Consider the following 22,324-nt stretch of genomic DNA (forward strand, 5'->3'; position numbering starts at 1 on the left):
ACCCGTTTCTGAGCTGTTCTGATCTCTGAAGTGTGTTTTGATCTCGGGGATGTCAGTGGGGAGGATCGCAGCTGAAATCTCATTAGCAAATGATAGCCTTGTGTGCAGAAACCTGCCTCGCTGATATCTTGATCTTATTCTGCCACTTTCTGATCAGCAGGGTTGAAATCCGTTCTGGTTTTTGCAATGTCACTGGCGTGGTTTACAGGTGATGGCGGAAAGAGCTGTGGTGTGCCGTGGCAACAGGGATTTTAGCATGTTTATAGGAGGTGTTTTACAGGTTTCCCAGTGCTGCTGTGAGGGAAGCTCATTTTTGAGGGATACAGAAAGTGCTGTCTACAACTATGGGATGTGAAAGATGAACATACCTGTAATGAGGCAGCAAATCTCATTTAGAAAGGTTCCTTAGTGGAAGAAGTACATCTTCCTCAGGTGCTCTGTTGTTTTCTCCATGAATTTGGGTGTCTGATGCCTTTCTGCCACCTGGCATGCTGTTAAGTGTTCCCTACATCAGTAGTGGTCCTCAAATCTGCGAGCTGGTGGGGTGATGACATCCCTCCTGGTGACAAGATGCAAAATGAAGTAATGCAATGGCACACCGCGCTGCCCCAGATTGAATAGTTCCACCTTCAAAAGAATACCCCTGCTCTCCTTAAAGAAACCTTTCCAGATGCTGTCGTGCTGCAGGCAGGGATGTATCTGTGGTGTGTTCCAGCAGCACGAGGAACTCGAGATTGCACCTTAGCACATGCATCCTGAGTGTAATGTGGGAGGAGAAGCTGCACAGCCGTGGGGTTGCATTGCATTATATAGGGGCACATGATACAGGGGCCTGGGAAGCCTCCTGGTCTTGTACGTTTGGGAAAGTTATGTTGATGGAAGACAGTTATCGGTGGTGCCATTAGCACCAGGTAGGCTTTCCTTGCATTTGGAGGGTTGTAAGTGAAGAGGGGCTTTGCAGAGGCTGAGATTAGCAACGCGGTTCTGATTGCGGGGAGCTCCCGTCAGCAGCGCTCCAGTTTTATGAAAAGAAAGAGAAAAGGACAAAGAAAATAAAAAGGGGGGGGGGGCTGTTTATTCCTCTGTAAGGACTGAGTTGGTTCTGCAGTGACAACGGGGTGACAGGCAGAATACAGCACAGAGGCACTAAAGGTTTCTCTTTGCTGCTTCCCTGCAGTGAGCCCAGCACTGACTTCTCGGTGCAGAAGCATTAGGGTAAAGCTGAAGCGCTGGGCGGCGGGGGAAGACTTTGATTTATGCACTGGTAGGGGCTGTTTAATCTTAGGTCTGCCTCGTTCTCTTATTTTCTGTCTGCGTTGCTTATTTCCATCTCCCTGGGTACCTCTCCCAAGACTTCTTAGCTCATTTTGTGTTTAATCTTCCCGATTTGTCTACAGCCCCGGCTGCTCTAATCTCTGCAGGTCACTGTGCAGTTGGCATGTTTGTTACTCGTCGGCTGTTTGCTGCCATCAGCACATTCGATCGTGGTTGAATTTACATCAAAGAAACACCTGACAAAGAAGCAGGCCTGATAATAGGCTCTGGTTTCTTCTCGGCAACCCAAACAGGTAGAGGCGGACGAGGGAGCGCTGGCAGGACCACAAGGGACTTGGTGCTCTACTTTCAATGCGGTGTGCTTTCCTCAGACCCCGCTGCTGCTGTGGGCTCCCCAGAAATAGAGCTGCTGCTGCTGGAAAAGAGGAAAACAAGGCAGAGAAAAGATCTTCTGCTAAACAGGCCCACACGTGGGGACGTCTGACTAGAGACAGGGAGGGAAAGGCTCTCCTGCAGTTGCTGTTGTAGCTGCACAAACGCAGCTCCCGAACCAGAGGTCCCTTTCCCTGCAAGGAGAGTTGGCTCAAATGCCAGGGTCAAGAGAGATGCTACAGTCATGGTGATTGTTTCCTGCTTCTTTGGAGTTGGTCAAGGAAGAGGCTTCTTTAGCAAAGGCTGACTTCTCTAGCAAAACACTTCAATATCTAAATAGGGATTTTGCCTTTGCTTTGGCTTGTATAATTTATGCTGCCCATACCACTTTTGCAGTGTAGTTTGCTGTTAGGAGCTGATTTTATGTAATGATCATATATAGTTACATACACTTATACCCCCACGCAGTGATAGATACATAGAGATAGATATATGTGACATTTGGTGCAGCTGGGACTATTCTGTCCAATACTGGGTGCTGTTTAGGTTGGTGCTAGTGTCTGGTTCAGGGGTGTCTTATGGATGCATTGCTCAGGGTTTGGCAGCACACAGGAGATGTTCATCCTCAGGTTGTGGTGGTGTTTGGGGTGCTTACAGAGCCCCAGCCCTTTATCCTCTGCTGAAAGGAAAGCTGGTGGCACGACATCACGTCTCCTACAGGCTTCCCCTGATGGTGTTCAGGAGCTGGTACTCTCAAACCACTGTATGAAACCTGGGTGTTTGGGGGCTGCTGTAAACTGTAGGGGAGAAGGGATGAGATCCTGTGGTCTGGCTGAGCTCCTTGGTGCTAGAGCTCCCTGGGCTTCCACTCTGTGGAAGTGTGCAGGGTTAAAAGCAGTGTTCATCAGGGGCCAGGTCCACAAGAGGGATGTGGACTGCTGGAGCAAGCCCAGAGGAGGCCATACAGATGCTCTGAGGGCTGGAGCAGCTCTGCTCTGGAGACAGGATGAGAGAGCTGGGGTTGTTCAGCCTGGAGAAGAGAAGGCTTCTGAAGGGGAGACCTTAGAGCAGCTCCAGTGCCTGAAGGGGCTGCAAGAAACCTGGAGAGGGGCTTTGGACAAGGGTGTGCAGTGACAGGACAAGGGGGAATAGATTTAAGCTGCCAGAGGGAGACTGAGATGAGCTCTTAGGCAGAAACTCTTTCCTGAGGCGTGCTGAGGCCCTGGCACAGGGTGCCCAGAGAAGCTGTGGCTGCCCCATCCCTGGCAGTGTTCAAGGCCAGGTTGGACGGGGCTTGCAGCAACCTGCTCAAGTGGAAGGTGTCCCTGCCCATGGCAGGGGACTGGGACTGGATGAGCTTTAAGGTCCCTTCCAACCCAAACCAGGCTGGGATTCCCCTTGGAGGGATTTCCAGCTCCTTCCATTGGATCAGGGTTGGAGCTGGCTGCTGTGTCCCTGGTGCGAGTGGATGAGGACGGACAAGCAGGACAGCCCTTCACACCTCACGTGCTGGAAGCACCGCTGCCCACCAGAGCAGGGGTGCCGTGCTCGCTGCTTTGGTGCCGGTAGCCGGCCATTTGGGGACTAAAGCTGCTCTTTATTTAGGAGAAGATAATAATAAATCAGACCTGCCTGCAGTGTTGTAGGGACTCCAGTATCCAAATGAACTCGTGATAAATGGAAGTATTGGCTCATCAAACATCGCTTTGGAGTTTGCCCTTGGGAAGGCTCTGGTTTCACAGCGTGCCTGCGATTGAGATGGTCCAAGTTCTGCTTTGTTTTGGGTTTGTTTTGGTGTTTTCTCTTTGTCCCGAGGCCCGCTCTGTGTTCAAAGCCACTCTCAGTTGTGAGCTGTTAAAACCATCGCCAGCAAACTCTCACTGCCCATCCCTGCCTGTTTGTGGGGTAGGAAAACAACTTGTGTTTTGTTTTCTACTGTTTTAGACCCAGGCCTGGGTATGACGTGTGGAATATCTGCTCTTTGCTCCTGACCGTTTCCACTGAGGAGCGTGGAGGGATGTCTGGAAGCTGTGAATTTACAAAGAGAAGCTGTGCTAAAGCTTCACATGAAGCAACAGTATTCAGAACGGAAACGTGGATAGATGGGATTTATCCAGGTGTATTTCTCTGGGCCCACGTGTTCCTGTCCCATATAGCCAGCTCGTGCACCCCAGACATCAGAGCCATCCAGCAGCCATTAAACTCCCAGCAAAAGGAGGGTGATGAAGCCATCCCACTTTCTGGAATTACATACGGATGGATGCCGTTTCTTCCTCTGTATCCCAAGGATTTAACCCTCGGCTGCCCTGGGTCTTAGCATTTTCCCACTGCATAGGTGGATGCAGCTACAGAGCACAAAGAAGCAGAGGCTTCCAATGAAACAAAACAGGGAATGAAATGGGAATCTCACTGTGGCGTTAAGTCCTCAAATTGCATCAGTCTGAATGGGAAGTCAGCATCCTGCATCCTGTGATTAAACATAACAGCACTGCCTTCACGGGAGCAGCAGGAATGCTGCTCATGGTTGGGTTAGAGGAGAAAAGCAGGAGCGCGCTGCAGAGCTGGCTCACAATAGCAGCAGCGGTGCCATCATCTCCCGGTTCCTTTCTTGCCTCGCTAATAAGAAGTATTATTCTTATTCAGTGTTCACAACGTCCCAGACCTGTGGCTGTTCGATTCAGAGCCTTAATAAGGTTCTGCTGCCGAGCCAAGCAAAGCTCAGTGGTTTTCAGCTCACTTTCTTCTGCTGGGTTTCAGTTTCAGGACACTTGTGCTGTGCCCAAGCCCTGTTTCTTTGTGAAGCCTGTATTCCTTCAGGATCACTGATGTCCGTGTTGAAGCTACCGGAGGTGTGAGTTGGTTGGGCTGGGGCTGGGTAAAGTCTTGAGCAAATAAAAGGGAATTTTGGCAAAACAGAAGCATTTTAGGAGCCGTTCTGATTTGCCAAAGCTTTTTGCATGCAGAGAAGCGGGACAAAAAGAAACCCCCGTTTTGTTTCCAACGAAAGCCTTTGAGCTTTTTCTCTTTGAAGCAACTTTTCGCTTTGAGTGCTCTCCGGAGCTCACTTCTGTGAAGGGCTGCAGAGTCAACACGAAACGTTTGTTTCGCTCGACCCCAAATGGATTCCCCCCCCCCCCCCCCCTTTGTCAGGATTGCCAGCGGACCGAGAAATCAGTTATTCACCCAGCTTTGTACCCACCGTACGCAGATAGAGCCTCGGAGCACCCCAGTGACTGCTCCTGGCGTGCAGCTGCCGCTAAGCCCTCCATTTATGTGTTGGTAAATTACTATGCTTCTCAGGGCTGCGTGAGATGTAAAGCATCAGCAAGCGCCTGTTTGCCTGCCTTGGGTTAAGAAGGAGGCGATGCTGCACAAAATACACCCCTAACGTCGCTCCCATCGCACGGCAGGTATTAACTTTGGCCGACGTGCAGTTGCAGGACCTGTTTGATGCAGAAGGCGTGTGTTAACCTCCATGGAGGCTTGGCTGCGGGAGGAAAGGCGTCACGTTAGGAGCTGGTGTGAAGCAGCAGGGCTGAGCTCGGCTTTGGGGGGAGCCGCACTTCAAACAGAGGAGCACAGTAACCCAAGATCAAGTGCCTCGTCTCGGGGTTAACCACAGTCAAACAGCACAGTTAAAATGTGCTTTTCCTATGGTGACTTGGATAGATTATGCATAACATGAAGCTATTTATTTAAAACAGGTTGGTTTAACTCTTTTCAGCAGGGTGCGTTTTCCCTTCATGAAACAGTTGTTTGCTTTCTGGAGCAAATTCCCTGGTTTTACTGCAGCTGTGGATTAATCCCTGCAGAACAGAACCAGGATACGGTCCTGCTGGCCTGGCGCAGACTGCGGTGTGCTGGGGAGAAAGGAGTCGGGCCAAATAGGTTTGTTCCTGCTCTTCATCTGAAATCTGAATTTAAGCTTGAAATCTTAAGGGCCTTCAGCTGCGAGGCCTCAGCATTTTGGGCAGCACAAAGCAGGCTCCGTGTGTGAAGTGCTCCTGAGGTTGGAGCTTTCCCTTTGTGCCGCTGTCCCACTGAGAACTGAGCAGGGTAAAGCGGGGTTTGCATGGGCACAGATGCTGGGGGGGCTGGAGGCATCAATGATGCTCTATGGTGCATCATTCCTGCTCTGTCTGAGCCTGGTGAGCAGGGCCAGGAAGGCACTGGATGGGCTGGGGTTACCTGGAGAGGGGTGTTCTGTGGTTTTAAATCTATTTCCTCTATTCCCACCTCTGGAGAGCTCTGACCCTGGCTTAGGATGAGGCACGAAATGAAGTTAGAGCCAAGCAGATTCACTATGGCCCAGGAGCCACCTGTGGACTCAAATGGTCAGATCTTCTCCCATCCCTTCTAAGGACACTTTGGTTGAGCAAGCCCCATGGCTTTGAAGCCCTTCTCCTTCCCCGGCCTCATTCACTTCATCCCCTGCATCTCCGCTCCCCACAGGCCCTGTTTTCTAGGCTCCTGTTTGATCTGATCCCACACCAGGAGTAAATTCTTCCCTGTGAGGGTGCTGAGGCCCTGGCACGGGGTGCCCAGAGAAGCTGTGGCTGCCCCATCCCTGGCGGTGTTCAAGCCCAGGTTGGACACAGGAGCTTGGAGCAACCTGCTCTAGCAGAAGGTGTTCCTGCCCATGGCAGGGGGTTGGAAGTGGATGAGCTTTAAGGTCCCTTCCGACCCAACCCATTCCATGCTCTCCGGGTGCCGGAGGGAGCGGTTGCACAGAGCCGTGCCAGGAGGGAGGTCGCAGCAGGAGCATGGAGCGTGGGAGGGAGGCAGGAATCAGTCTCCGGGAGCAGGGAACAAGCCGGGACTTGCAGCCATCCCGAGCGCATCCCCGGGGCCGCACGGCAGAGCCGTCCCTCCTGCCCAGCGCGTTCCTCTCCCTGCCGCCCCGCTCCCTGCCCCTGGGGTTGCACAGGCCGGGGCTGTCCGTGAGCTCCTGGGGGGGTTCAGACTGGTTGGACCAAGTCGTGGCAGGTGATTCAGGGATGTGTTCCAGCCCTCGCTTTCTTCCCCAGCGTTTGTCAGCAGCTTCCACCTTCACAGAGGTGCTGCTGCTGTCCTCCTGTGTCACTGCAGCAGGGATGTGCAAGTCATAGATCCATAGAATGGTTCGGGTTGGAAGGGACCTTAAAGCTCATCCAGTTCCAACCCCCCGCCACAGGTGGGGACACCTGCTCCAAGCCCCGTCCAACCTGGCCTTGAACACTGCCAGGGATGGGGCAGCCACAGCTTCTCTGGGCAACTCAGCACCCTCATTGTGGAGAAGCTAATATCTATTATTCTAATACCTATCCCACAGGTAACCCCCAAAGGCTTCTGAAATCCTGGAACTGCTCCTGGTCATCTCCCCCCAAAGCTCCTGCTTGGACTAAAGCTCCACAGCCAGGAGCAAGTCTTTGGGTTCTCTCTGGCCTGCTCTGGCCAGCCCCTGTGTGGTTTTGGGGCAGCACCACTGCTTCTATTTGTACTTGTTTCCTCTGGGGGACACGGTCGGGGACCAGACCCGGCTCTTGCTTCCACCCAGCAAAAGTTGAGATCTGTCAGCTCTGCTCATCGTCCCTCAGCCCCTGTGTACCCTAAAGCTGTGTCCCTGCAGCCACATTCACGGAGGTCCATGCCTATAGCCTGGAGGGAAGCAAGATGCTCTGGTGCACCTACAGCTGGTCATCTGCTGCTTTCAGAACGGAGCTGTACAGGACAGGTGGGAATAGGTGCTCCTTGCACTGAAATCAGAGCACTCACTTGTGTGTCTCCTATAGCTGTGGGCAGCCTCAGGGACCCTCAGCCCCGTTCAGGGCGGCAGAAACAGCTTCTTCCCTGTGCTGGGGGCGAGAGCTGTGAGGGCAGAGCCTGGGCTCACAAGCGGCTCTGGAAACCGGTATCCGCCGCGGGCCGGGGCTGAGCCGGGTGCCCGGCCCCGCCTGGGAACGCTGCTCCCGACCGGAGCAGGACTCGGAGCCACCCGCAGCCCCGAACGCTGCGGTTCCCCTCTGGACCCTGCCCCGGGGGTCTCCTGCCCTTCTCCCGGCTTAGCCTGAGGCTGTGTTGGGCTTCCCCATCGAGCAGCGGGGAGATGCATTGCTCGGTGTGATGGTGCTGGAGGACTCGGGAGGAAGCTGTGACTGAAGCCAGGTGCTGCCGCGGTGTTAACCCCGGGCAAGCAGGAGGAAGGCAGTGATAAGAGATGACGTTGGCACAGGGGGAAGGGGGTTTTGTCCCTGTGTACGGGATGCAGACCCCATAGCGGGCAGGGTTAGCTCTGCCGGGGGACTGTGAGCAATACAATAAACTCCATTTGGAGCAGCCTGAATGATCCATCCCTTCCTGTGTGAGCTGCGCAGGGAAAGCAAGGGTGAGGTTGCCCTGACCAAGCATTGTTTCCTAGCAAACTTCCAGGGGTTCATGGCTTTTTCCTCCCACATACAAATGCAGGCACAGGATCCGTGGCATCCCTGCTCGCACCAGCAAGGCAGATGCAAAGGCAGCAAGAAACGAAGGCTGTAGGCTGAACAAAAGGGAGAGAAAGCAAGGGGAGGAACAGGGGGAGGAAGCCCAGTGAATAGGGGGAAAAGGAGAGGAAACGGGAGAGGAAGTAGCCCCGGGGAGAGCAGCGCGAGGTGGGCACGGCAGGGCCAGAAGAATGGAAGGAAATCCTTGAAGAAATGGGTGATCTGAAGCCTGTTCCTTCTGTGCCCGTGATGTGCCTTCACCCGGCGGGGCTCTGGAGCTGGGGAGGAACGGGCTGGGCTGGGAAAGAGAGGGGGAAGGAGGGTGAGGAAGAGCCCTTGCCCCCGGAGCACCCGGCTTTACCTGGAACACTCATTGCAGAGGATGGGTGCTGGGGGGTGACCCCAGCCCAGTGCCACACACACAGGGATCCCGCAGCACTCCAGGGCTCACGGCTCTGCCCCCCCCCCAGCGCATCCCAGTGTTCAGAGGAGGAGCAGGGGGTGGGAGGACGAGCGGGCTGCCAGCTGCTAAGGCAGCTTCTGCAGGAGGGAGAGGCGCTGCGGGAGGAGGGAGCTGGTGATGCACAAAGGGACCGGGGCAGAGAGGAGCCCACAGCCCCCCGTGATGGAGGCAAGCGGGGCCGTGGGCACAGAGGGAGCCGAGGAGAAGGAGCCAGGAGGAAAGGGATGAAGTGGAAAACGGGGAGGATCAGGGAGCAAAGGCTCCTGGCACAGCTCAGCCGTGGAGGCGGCATCCCCATGGACCTGCCCCAGCTGATGGGTTAGCGCTGGTTCAGAGCAGCGCTAGGAAGCATTGCCTGTGGCCGGAGGGGGTTTATCCCCAGTGGCTTTTCCCTGCTGTGTTTTCTCTGGTGGGCAGCGGATGTGTGTGACCCGGGGAGGCTGTGCCAGGAGCTGGGCTCGCTCTGGTTGCTGGTGCTGGAACACTCACCCCCCCTACCCCCCCCCAGGCCCGGGTCAGATGTGCAGAGGCAGGAAGCGTTATCCCTCATGGGCAGGGGTAGGACAAGGTGCCTTTTGCTGTCCCACCCTTGCATCAGTGCCGCCTTTGAGTGCGTTTCTACCCACAATGGCACCTACCTGGGGAGGGTCTGTGAACGCTGGTGGTGGCCTGGCCACAACACCTGAATCCTCCAATTGCTTGCCCCAGGTTGGAGCGTGCTGGCCATTGTCTGCTGTGGGGTTGCTGCCCTGGCTCGTGGTGATGGGGCTGGATGCAGCCCTTCGCCAGCTCCGAGCCATCGCTGCTGGCAAGGAGCTCAGCACTGCAGCTCCTCTGCTTAAATCCTGCTCCTGGGGCACCTGGAGCTCCTTCAGCCCCGAGGACACCCAGGCTCCCATCACCTCTGTGTGCTGTACTCTGCTGTGGTGTCAGTGAGGTACCTGACCTGAGCCTTGCCTACCAGTACCAGTGCTGAACCCCAGTCCTGCTCCCCATGGAAGCAAGCTCGAGCAAGGGCTGGCTGTGCACAGAAGCCTGGCAGCTGCCCCCAGGCCAGAGCAAGCACCCTGCATGGGTACCCCGTTTTAAAAGCCCAAAGCAATGCTGGAGGTTGGAGCAGGCGGGAAGCCACTCACTTAGGGAAGGGGTGAGCAGGGCTTTGCATCTCTCACTAACAAGTTCCAGGTGAGGAAAGAAGCTCTTCAGAGGTGGCAGCAAAATCAGAGCAGCTTTGGGAGCACAACAGCAGCACCTGCACGTGTGCTGCACCAGCACGATGGGAAAGGTCTGCACCGTTGGCCAGCACAGTGCCAGCACTCACCATAGCCTGGGAGGGAGCGGAGCCACTGGGAGAGGGTTCACACCATTGTGCTGGGTGCGTCCCACCCGTGCTGAGCAGGCAGGATCCAACCCCTGAGTGGTTTAATTCTCCCTTTGCGTTTCTGGTGTCCCCGCAGCCATTGGTCCCCGAGCAGCAGTTGATGCTCAGGGCCCCGTGCTGTGGTGCTGCCTCCTGTGCCAGCTCCCTGCAACACAGGCCGGTTCCCTGGCATTGCACTGGGATGTGCGGCACGTCGGGATGGGGAAACTGCTGCTTTTGGGTCGCTGTAAACGCAAACTGGAGCAGTTTTGTCTCTGTGGGTGTAGGAGGGCAGAAGTGGGTGAGGATAGGAGACTCACTGTCCAGAGGGCACTGGTGGCCTGCACACACTGACCTAGATATCTTAAGGTCCTTTCCAACCTTAACCATTCTATGAGCTATGGCCACAAAAGGCTGGAGCCAAAGATGGGGTGAGATCTCCCTCCTGACTGGCCCTGAAAGCAAACAGCAGTCACCTGGGAGGGGGATAAAGGGGAAATAATAGGGCACTGATAAATGAAGCAATGGATTAAGGTATCAGATGTTTCCTGCTGGGATTTAATGCCCTAAAGGCCTAGTGCATTATATGTATTAGAAGTGGATAGGTTCTGCTCTCAGCTAACTAAGCAGCACCCTAGTAACACACAATCAGAGCCGCAGATTGTACTGCATCAGGGCTGAGCACCCTTGGCACACATTATCCATGAAGGGTGGCAGGACATGGTCACTGAGGGCACCTCAATGTGAGGAACAGGCCTCACACAAGGTGACCTGTTGTATAAGGTGAGGGAGGGGGTGACAGAGAGCAGGCTGTCCATCCCTTGTGTGCTCCTGACTCTTTACAGGCAATAGGAGAAGGGGGAATGGCTCTGAACTGACAGAGGGGAGATCTACATCAGACATGAGGCAGAAGCTCTTTACTGTGAGGGTGCTGAGGCCCTGGCACAGGGTGCCCAGAGAAGCTGTGGCTGCCCCATCCCTGGCAGTGTTCAAGGCCAGGTTGGACGGGGCTTGAAGCAACCTGCTCTAGTGGAAGGTGTCCCTGCCTGTGGTGGGGGCTTGGAACTGGATGAGATTTAAGGTTCCTTCCCACACAAACCAATCTGGGATTACCCTGCCAACTCCCACAGACACCCCGTGGTGGATGAGGCCCATGGGCTCTGTCTCCCCCTTTCCATCCCCTTTTGTTTGCGGAACAAATCAAAGCCAGAGTTTATTTTAATTGTTTATTGTATAATATAAAACTACAAAAGTAAGACTGCTCATTTCCATGTACATTTGTCCAATTGTTTTTTTTTGATTACAGCCCATACCTACATGTGAATACAGTAATCTGGTTTCAGATGTATATGTCTGTAATATTGCATAGAAAAGGCACAGCTCTAAGGTCTGTGGGAGGGGAAGGGGAAATACAGCCTTTTTTCTTTTTTTTTTATATATTTTTCTCTTTTTTTGACAATAACAAGCCCTGTTCAAAAATCCATGCACTGAACATGTCACACTATTTACACTTTATCCAGAATCCTGGCCCTTCCAGGCGCTCGTACAGGTAACGCTCCGAACTAGATAGGAGTTGAGGTTGGGATTTTATCTGCAATTGGTGTGTCTCAAGAGGCTCCAGAACTTGCTTAGTTTTCAGGGGGGAAAGAAATAATAAAGAAAAGAAAAAGTGCTTAAAAGGAACTAATTTCTTGAAAACTGTTCAGTCTCATTCATTAACAGAAGCACTGAAAGCAACTTGCACAGAAGCAGGATCCTGAAACCTGATGGGGGGAGAAAACCAAACCAAAACCAAACCGAAAGAAACCCTGTAACAAGAACAAGAAGCTCACAATGTGCTGGAGTGAATTAAACCGTTTGTCAGACAGGACCCATCGCGATTTACTCAATTTAATGGTGATAAAAGCACAAACTTCGGGGTTCAAACACTGGTTTAAAACAACCCAGGCTGTCGCCACGCAGCACCGAGGAAAAACCAAATTACCTTTCACAAGGTCCAGATTTACTCTCGCAGTGATTGCTTCAGACGGCGGCTTTACCGCGATGCTTTCCCCGCTGCCCGCAAGGAAGGCGCCACTGGTGGGTGCAGTTCTCTATGACGCTGCTCAAAGACGGTCTCTTGAAGAGGGACGTTCCCCTTCCTTTGCATACGGGGCTGCGTGGTCTTGCGGTGTCCAAGGACGGGCTGGTCGGACTCACGGGGCAGCGCAGGTCGCTTGAACCCTCTGCCGCACGTGCACAGCGCGGTCCTGGCTTCGTGCCTGGCCTCGCCTTCTGGCAATGAGGTGGTCGCGGCTCTGTCACCCCTTCCAGGGCTGAAAGGGGCCATCCTGTGATGTTCTCCAGCCCCGGGGACTTCAGCTGGGCTTCCCGTGAGTGACAGAAAGAGATTCCCCTTTGTCAAACATCAGCCAGGCCAGCACGACGGGGATGATGCGTTAGCTCCTGCCTCCTGCTTGTGGACACCGCCAGCGTGGACAGGGTAGGAGCCTGATTAGGATGAATTTTGAACCTAAAACTGTCCCTCATCCATACCTTTTTTTTTGCATATTTCAAACAACCAGACCCATATTAGAAAGAGTGGGGGGAGTTACAAAAATACTAGCATTGAACCATACGCAACCTGACTGGAACTCAATTCATGTTCTCTGAATCTGGCTCCCACACCCTCTTCCATAGAGATTTACATTCCTACAAGAGGATACATTCCTACCATACATTCTGTACATGTTACAATCCAGATGTTGTTAGCTTCACAATAAAATAAATATATTTACAGAAGGAAAAAAAAAAGGAATAAATAATTTATGAAAAAAAATCACTTCAAATCCAAAGCTCTTTTATTCTGCTCCCATCTTGTCACTTCATTGCACATTAATGTCAATGTCCATCCCTGCTGTGGAGAAACTCCACACGTGGCTGCTGTTCTGCTGTTAGGACCATGGCAAAGGCCACACTAGAGACAGTAAGTGACTGCATGGGGACAAAACCACAGCTGAGCCTTTCCCGCTGTAGCATGCACTACCTTGCTAACCTCTTGCCCAGTCCCATAGCTTATATCCTATGGGATTCCCCTAAGAATTCTGCTACAGGACATGTGCTTCAGCACCAAGGATACACAGACATTATCTTCTGTGTGGAAGAGAGGATTCAGAGATTGGCTCCTGTCCTCTGGATACAAAAACCAACTAACCCCACTTGACAGCACAGCTCTCCAAAATGGGACTGATGTCAACTTTTGCCTGGCATATGATATTTGTTTAAATGCATAAGGAATCCCAAAACCACCAGGCAGCTCCAGCACACTGCAGATCAGTTTTTAACCATGGTAAGGCAAGCACTTACCAAGTTACCATGGGAAACGTGGTAGCACTGACAGCACTGCCCATGTTTTCCCAGTTACTCCAGCTCCAGGAGGTGCAGAATCCAACAGGGCCATTTGTTTTCCTACAGGGGCTGCGGTGTGTGAGATGGAACCGCCCCCCCCACCTCCCACCCCGCATTTCTGATGGTCCCTAAAGCTACACTTGGTCAATGGTTTTCTGGCTGAAACAATAGCTTACTTTCTTTTTTAAGTCTATGTAAGGAAACTACTTCAAATCCATTGCTCCACTGAGTTCAGCTTGGGAAAAAGAAGAAAGCAAACCCACCCCCTTAGTTATTTCCCACAGCCCCACATCTCACCCTGGCAGATGAACTAGGAGCCAGAAGCACGTTTTGTACTTGTAGATGACGCATTTCCATTAGGAGTTCCTTCATTGCAAACCGTACTTGCTCTCTCACTGTGTCTGTGCGCACATCTAAGTTACATCTATCTATCTACAGACTAATAAATACATATGGCCTGGTTTAAAGTGCCAATTTATAAAAAGCCGCCTCCTCACAAGGCAGGCGAGACCCAATTTCATCCATGACAAGAAGGGAGCAGAATGGACTGAATATTGCCAAATGACGTAAAACATAATTTAAAATTTCTTAAATAAATATAAAAGTTATTCCTAAAGAAGCCATAGGCATGTCAACAATACAGGTTGTAACCGGCACTCAACAGCTAAAGTACCATTGAAAAACTAAAATGCCATAGCAACTTCAGCAATAGGCATGATACATTGCAAACGTAGGTCTTTAAATTAAATGTACACCACAATGAACTTAAAAAATGCTATTGGTGCAGTAATGAGAAGACTTCTCAGGTGTTAGGGGGAACGGGACCATGCATAGAAAGCTGTGTCTGTATATTCGTTGTAAAACAGGTCTATAAAGTGTAAAGCAGGTAACACAGTTGATACAAGAAACCAACCCTACGCGAGATGCCAAGTGATGCAACACGACTGGCTCCAGTTTCAACAGCAATGGATATTGAAGCAAGTCCATCCAGTGCAGGTTAAGAGATGAGCTTCACTGCAGTAATACTGAAGTTGCCTTTTTCAGCACTTAGCACAGTGAGGTGGGGAGAGGGAAGGAGAAATGCTCCAAGATAGGGCGAGTGGATGCTGCCAACGCCAGTCTTCTGCCCGCTCCGCTCATTCGCCCGTCGGTCACGAAGGTTGAGAGCTGGCTCTCGGTGGGCAATGGGCACGTTCCCCCTCAAAACCATTCATTCCCAGGAGTGAGGAATTCCATCCACACCTTCGGGTGAGGAAGTGCTGATCCGCCGCTGTGTTAAGGCGCTCCACGTCACGCGGGATGGACTGGATGCCCCGGCAAGGGGACACCGAAGCGGGGAGGCTGGAGCCGCGGTGGTGGCGCTCAGGACCTCTCCGGGTGAAGTTCCACAACTGTTTCCTGCCAACTGCTTCACATATGTGTTGGAAAAGGACATGGCTCTGAGTTTCAGGAATCACAGTAGTGCGCAGTGGGTACAGCAGGGAGCAAACACTTGTGAAACTCCGACAGAAGCAGCTCCCAGCCCTTTCTTAAAGCACTTTTTTGTTTGTTTGCATTCAGGGAAACCGACTGCAGGCTTATTTGATCCAATTTTCTCTTTGCACCATACACATATAAAACATTACAACTCTGTATAAAAGTACAAGTGGTTCTTGTACATCTGAATTATGCAGGAACTATGTGAGCAAATCCTATCAAAATAGCTATTTTTTTTGTGTGTATAAACAGCATTTGTTTTTTAGAAAAAACAATATCATAAACTGCAGAATCTGTACAAAAATATAAAATAAATTTGGGCAGCAGTTTCTAAACAGCCATGTAAATGCAACACTTAAAGAGGAGCAGGTTAATGCCTCCAAAAGGCTGAATTGCTAAGTCAACCTAGACAGGGCTAAAATGGTATTGAGATTATCTAAATAATAAAATTTTCTTTACCTCTTGCAATAAAACTTATAGAAAAAATAGACAAATATGCACATGCAATTTACAGCTTTCCCCAACATAATCCTTGTGCTTAGCTTTGACATAGTTTTTTTCCCATTTTTTTATCTTTTTTTTTTGTAGTAACATACCATTGTCTACAATAGATATTCTTCCCTATCCCAGGATATTCGGTCTTCCTTGAGGAACCACTTTAACAAAAATACATTAGAAGTGGTCAGACATGGATGAAGGCACTCCAACTCTGCTTGAAGCAAAAACTAGTGTGATCCTTTTCTCTTCCAAAAAGGCAAGCAAGGACGCATGCACAGTGCTGTGAATTGGGGGTGGGACTATGGAAATACTACCGAGTGTATATATTGGTACTTAAAATAATTAAAACAACAACAAAAAAAAAAATTTGCTATATTTCTATGCTTTAAGACCCAACGAGCACCTCCATGATGTGATCCAGTTCCGTGAGGTCCATTTTGAAAGGCTGATTTGGAGTTACTGGTTGACTGCTGTACGGAGCGAGTGTTTTTAGGAGCTCATCTGCTGAGACAGGAGCCATTTTTGAGGCAGCCCCCGTGGCAGATGTGCAGGGGTCAAAATCATACATGGACGTATCAATGTCAGCGAACAGGATATCATCCAGGGTCAAGTCCGTGAGGAACCCTGTGGAAGCTGTTATCTCAAAGTTGCCAGGAAGGGAGTCCATGAGTTTGGATTCAGCCGTTCTGCTCTCCGGGAGGCCCTCTGGCTTTTGGACACTGGACTCACTGGGGTGGTCTTTAGAGTCATCGGCTGCTGTTTGGGCTGCTACTGCCTCTGCGGAGGTAGGTGCTGGACAAAGCTCCTCGATTTCGTCCAAGGCTGAGGAGAAGCTGTCCTTTACTGGTTGGAGAGCAGGAGGTGGTGGTTTTGTGGGACCATCGGGCTGGACAGTCGGGGAAGTGCAAAACGTGTCGTCCTCGAGCAAAGAGGCTGGGGTGAGGCAGGACTCCAGGGGCATAGTGCTTACGAAGTCAGTGGGGAGAAGGGGCTGGGAGGCGAGGTGGCTGAACGCCGGCTGCGCCTCACGGAAGTTGTCGCTGAGAGGGTCGGCAGGCTGCGAAGCGGTCACGAACACGGGCCTTAAGCTGCCTTCTTGTTTGAGTTCTTCCTGGATTCGCCTCAACATGTTGTTAATTAAAACTGTCTTTTGCAAGCTTGGCTCAGTTAATGGCCTGTGGTTATAAAGTTTCATAAGGGAAATGTTGAAGATAGTCTGACGCTGTAAGGTGTAAGACACCTTAGAGGGACCGTCAGTAGGAGACACCACTTTGCCTTCCAACCCATCTTCATGCTCGTCAAACTTCCGCTTTCCTCCTTTCCCCAACATATATCTGAAAGGAAAAGAGTAAAGACTGATGAAGCCAGCAAAGCCTGAAGCCTGTTCTTCCTGCCCAAGTCACTATCCCAATCCAACTACTCCCTTGCACAAGCAGTATGGACAGATTGACCACTCTGTCTCTGCCTTACTTACCCCTAACAAGTGGAAATCAGTCCACATAAGCACAGCGGACACCTTAACACAGTGCTCTGGTCCACCACGTTTCAGCACCGCTACACTGGTAAATTACAAGCAGGAACTCAAACAGCATCTATAAAACTCAAACCCTTGCACTCTTGGCAGCAAATTTCCCTCTCGAATATGTTAAACGTATGATCCCCAAGTATCTGCACACTGGTGCACAAGCTACAGATGGTATATAGAACATTCCTTTAGATTTCCTGACTGATGCAGTACTATGCTTAGGAACACAAACCTAATAGACCAAAGTTCTTGCAATGCATTTCCCTTGTCATTCAAGAGCATGTTGACAGGGCGAAGGAGAGCAAGGCTCAAGCAATCATATACTGAGAGAAACCTCTCCGGTGAAGTCAGGAGATTGAACCTTTCAGCACACCAAGCTATATGCCTATGAGACCTTGTGGGATTATTTAACTGATTGCCTAAGGACTTAACTACTAAAGCAGAAAATGCAGTTGGTACACTCAGAATCAGATAAATTACAGATGAAGATGATGATCCATCAGGTTTTTCAGTCTTAATCCCCAAGACCATTCTCCACACTACTCTCTCCTGCTGCAACCAGGGCCTTCAATCCTGACAGTGCCTGGGTACCAGTTTGAGGACAGGTGCATCTGCCTCAGAAAGCTTCAAACGATTTTGGCATCTCCTGAAGCTCTGAGCATCCCCCTGGACCAGACTCCAGGAGCACCCCTGGTCCCACATTGTGAATCCATATGGGAGTGTGGACCTGCCGGCCCCTTGCACTAGGGTGATGCCGCTGCATCCTCACTTGCACATGAAGCAATGGCAGCTCTGACAGAGGGCTGTGTTCTCACCCCCTGCTCTTCTGGGTATGGGAAGCGTTTTCACATGATGGTGTTTGAAAACCTCAGCTTCTGCCTGGCTAAGGCAATGCCAGCAGCCTTTGCTTCCTCTGGCAAGACTCTCGGGAGCTTGCTAGCCACAGACAAAATAGCTTTTGCACCAGAGCAAGGAAGCATCACTCTGGATGCACCATTTGTCTTTCCTTCCCCCCATCAAAGTGTTTCTCACTCAGGGCTACATCCATGTCAGGTTTCATTTGAGAACAAAAGAATGGTGGAGGGCTTTTTAAGGAACAAAAATCAGCATAAATGTGTGCGCTTTTCTCCTGCTCAGATGGCAGATTTTGAAGAGGGAAACAATGGGAATTTTACCAAACTTGCCCCCGTATCATAAATAATTGCTGAGCTAAGAGTAAGTAGGGCAGTTCAATCCCTGGTGCCGTCTCTTCCAGGATGCTTCCGGGCGCCTGGAAACGCTCCTCTACACAGCAGCCTCATTTTGTCACCGTTATTTTTGTGACATGAAGATCCCCCCAAACACCGATGAATGCAGCAATTGCTGCGCCGTGACAGAGGCACAACCTAACATTCTACACCTGAAAAGGAAGGTGTTAGGGACAGAAGCCCTCTGCCCCACACCACCACCCATCTCCAGTAAGTAGCCATGGTTTGGTTTGGTGAAATAGCCGCAATCACATAGGTGAAACAGCACAGGCCTTGGGACAGGGACTTCCTTCAGTGCTGGTGAGATGGCAAGTTGCCTCCAACTCTCCCCCCCCCCCCCCATCTTCATGGGCCAGTTTCCCAATGAAGCTGTTTTATTGCATCTAAATCAAACTAGAAGGAGCAGAGGCCGTTACCACACTTCACTTGCCCATCCCATAGGCTACATCAGATCAGCCAAGGAAAAGTCCTGCACAGACAGGGGTAGGATTGCAGGGCAGCACCCTGGCTCCGCCTGCTTCCATGTCTTAGGGCAAACATTCAGCTTTCCTTATTTTCCCAGATAGAGCAGTGAGGAGCTGGAACGTTAACCCAGCTGCCCTTTCACTGGCATTCCAGACAGCTCCCTGTTCATCCCTGCATCTCTCCCTCCATTTAACAAAACGCTAACACAATAGCACGAAGATTTCTGTCTCGTTTTGAAGAAGGAAATAAAATGGAAGTTGCTTTCCAGCCCCAGATACCCAGAGAGAAGTTGCAACAGCCAAATAGATTTTTAACCCCAAATCTGACTCCTCTCGTATGAGCTTTATTACCTAGTTATTGCCTAGCTATCATTCAGGAGACAAAATTTGCCTTCCTTATTTGAGTACAAGTCCCAATTCCTCTAAACCGATCTGCACCAGGCAGGCATAACACCAACTCAATCATTACAGACTGGTTCTGCAGACAGGCAAAGCAGCTAAGGACTTGCAAACCTCCCCAGGAATGGGTGACAAACATATTAAAAGCAAAGAGCCCTTGAGAAGCAGGAGAAAGGGGCAAAATAAGTCAGGGTCTCAATGCAGAAAAAAAAGGGCTTCAGAAAGCATTTGCTGGCTGTTCAATCCAAAATGAGACTGGGTGAAGTGAGCCTCTTCTGGTCTAAAATAAGTCCCAAATCCAGATCATTTTCTAACATATTATGCAATTAAAGAAGGAAAGGCAGGGGGGAGAGAACAAGCTGAGCGAGCTGAGGAACAGGTAGGCTGTCATCCAAGCTCCTTGGCCAGCTACCAGCAATCCCCGCGCCTGGAATCTCGGGTGAACAAAACCTCTCACTGCTGCTGAAGCCTGGTTTTTCTCTGCTCCCTAGTGTGACTTCCATGGACTACTCCAGAGCTGTGCATATGGGTCTGGGGTGCAAGGGGGGGGGTTGCTGTTCAAGATGGACATGCACCCTATCACTTCAGACAGAGCAAGGAAGGGAGCACCAGGCTACCAAGAATTGACACCCTTGCCCAAGTCCAGCAATGGGGAGGAGGAGAGCTAGGAGCTTTCTGTCCCTTCTTGCTACCTCTTCCCCCTGAAAGAAGGCAGACTCTGTCCTAAAGACATAGCAATGCTCTTTCCACAGTGCTCTATTTAAAGGAGACATTTTTGAATTGCTTGGGGACTATCAGAGCTTCAAAGTTTGTCAGGCTCTGCCAGGAATGTATAAAAATATTCACTGCACAAAGCAAACCTTTTTCCCCCCAATAAAGGAAACAGACCGTCTGGGTGGCCACGCTCAGCTCCCTGGGCTCAGCTATTAGCTATTATTATCAGTTGTTATTATTATTCATCAGCAAGCATTCTGGATGAACCCAACTGAATCCACTTGCATCAAAGATTGAGGGGCTGGTAGTTAAGATGCTGTTTAAGCTGATCAGTCAGAGCTATGGGATCATCATTAGTAAACACGACAGCCTCTCACTACGTCATTTTCCAGGAAGCTTACAAATGAGTCAAGGTTTCCTGTATGTATGACTATGAAGCTTCCACATCTTACTCAGTCTTCACATAGCTTGGTTCAGGGCTTATCCTTTCAAAAGATAAAATAGATCAGGCAACTCCCAATGTCACCTACTAGCTTTTCAGCACAGCTTTCAGTTTCCTTTTCCCCAGTAACACTCTCTGAAGCGGGTCTAACCATTAAAGGAGCAAAGCAGGATGCCAGCCTAAGCAAAGGGGTTTTATTCCCCCACAGAGGGGACTCAAATGAGTATGACCAGACTCTCAGCTTTATAAAGTTTCATTTTATTCCCTCCAGCATGCAAAGGGGAATTGTGAAAACATTTTCCTCCAGTTTCCATAAATCACTTTATTCATTCTAGCAAGCAGGCGGTATCTTTTAGCCCAACTGATAGACCTGGTAAAAACACACATGCTTTCAGGCTTGCAAGCCTTTCTCTGGGTTTCCATAAAGGAATTATATAGCTTCTGACCACCAGAGCTTAAGACGTTGCCTGTTTGTTCTTTACAGTTCAAACATATTTTCTCCTTCAATCAGCAGCTTCATGCATACATTTAAGAAATCAGTGTTGTACTTCTTAAGATCTTAAGATACTGAGTAACGTTACAAAGTCAGGATGTACCATGCCAGCATTTGATCTAGCTCAGGTCTAGCTCATCTCAAACTTTGCTCCTAGCCTTTTCAGCTGAAGTTCCTGCTGGGAAAAGGAAAACACAAAACTTAACAGATCAGGCTGGCCAAAGATCAGTACAAAAGGAGACAGACCCACACCCTCCCAAGTGGCAGAAGACAAGAGTTGGCCTACCAAGTCTCATGGCCATAATGGGACAGTTGGCCAACAACAATCCACCAAACACAAGACTGGACAGGCAGTGACAGACGGTCATGTCCATAGAGGGTCTTCCAGGCATCCATTTTGGCTGAGCAGCAGTCCCAGCCAGATGTATTTCTGCTATATTTCCATCTGTCTGCCAGCAAGCATCATTTTGGGGCCAAGCATTAAGAGTTGAGATGGGATGTCACTTTGTTGTTGTTTTAATAAAGGGTGTTGCAGGGTTTTGGTATGCAAGCTAGTTTTCAATGTTACTGAGTTATGTGGAACCAGAAAGCTGATGAAAGGCAATGGAAAAACTGCATTTATCCAGGGACTGGGGTAGGGGGAGTTGCTTGGAGATCTTCCCAATATTACCCACCAGTTGGCTCCAGGTCTGGCAGACCCAGACCCAGAAGCTGAACCACTGTTGCTGCGAAAGCTTCAACTTGCTTTTTTGCCCATTTAGGGTGATTGCACGCGCCTCAGAGCCAGCAAAACCCTAGCATTGTCTGGGAGTTGGCTTTTCTTAATTGAAAAACAAAAGTTAATATATATTTGTATGTCATTTAGCTGCCTGTTATTGGCTCTGCATCCTCTTCAGACAGAGCTAGGGAAAAAAATACAGCTGGGGCTCAACAGAAGAGATAATCAGCCTGGAGCGGGTGGTTCTCTGGAGTCACCCATCCTCGATTAAACACAGCAAAGCTTGTGCAATGCCTGACTATGTCTCTGAACCCACTCAGTGATGAATCCTTCGCTCTCCAGAAGACAGAGGTACACAACGCATTGTGAGACAAGTAATGTATTTATCAGTTGTACTTAGGACATTATACCTTGTCTCTGCTGGACTATTTCCGAAGTCTTTAATAATCGGGAGATTGCCATAGGGAAGCACTAGGTGTGTAAAAATGAACGGTAAAAGTGACTTGGTTATCTTACCAATAATAAAAATACCCTTTAATGTAAATTCTCAAAGGCTTTTCATAGTTTAGTTAGTCTCTCAAGACTGAGGGCTTTTCTTGGAACTCAATTCCACAACCCAGCAGTCCTTCCCTGCTCAGAGGAACTGAACACCAAGAGGCACAGCAGCAGAAAAGGGTTTTTAGTAAGTCATATCACCTGGTCTAGAGGATGAACAGCAGTACAGTGAGGTTCACTTTTAGAATGAACACCACATTGCTCAAAAAGGTAAAAGCATCAAGCCTCAGAGTCCACAGGTCACTACTGCCCCCATGACAGCCCAATGCTGACAGATGTGAACAGCGTGGGCCTGTGTGAGAAATGGAGTTTAAATCAGGATCAGTTACTTTCTGAAATCTTGGGTAATTAAAATTGAAGTGGGGGAACAGAGGACACAGACATGACTTGATGGAATTTAAGTAAAATACTGCTTCACACACGTGCACAGAAAAAATGAAACACAAAAGCCCCCCTAAAAGCCTCCTGAACCACA

The 22,324-nt window shown here is 50.2% G+C and overlaps 1 protein-coding gene across 7 annotated transcripts in view; it reads right to left on the reverse strand.

The window, feature by feature from the left end:
• Nucleotides 1-11,143: 11,143 nt before the first annotated feature.
• Nucleotides 11,144-22,324, reverse strand: part of SERTAD2 (SERTA domain containing 2) — an 82,683-nt gene continuing 71,502 nt past the window's right edge. For all 7 annotated transcript variants that reach the window (XM_061461466.1, XM_061461463.1, XM_061461462.1 and 4 more), the window contains one exon: nucleotides 11,144-16,626. In XM_061461466.1, coding sequence (XP_061317450.1) covers nucleotides 15,678-16,622 — 945 coding nt within the window. In that variant the 5' untranslated portion in view covers nucleotides 16,623-16,626 and the 3' untranslated portion in view covers nucleotides 11,144-15,677. The remainder of the gene's footprint in view (nucleotides 16,627-22,324) is intronic.

The sequence above is a fragment of the Pezoporus flaviventris genome, unplaced genomic scaffold (genome assembly GCF_033815535.1).
Source record: "Pezoporus flaviventris isolate CSIRO_AGI_PZ_B2104156 unplaced genomic scaffold, CSIRO_AGI_Pfla_v1 ptg000031l, whole genome shotgun sequence".
NCBI lineage: Eukaryota > Metazoa > Chordata > Aves > Psittaciformes > Psittacidae > Pezoporus > Pezoporus flaviventris.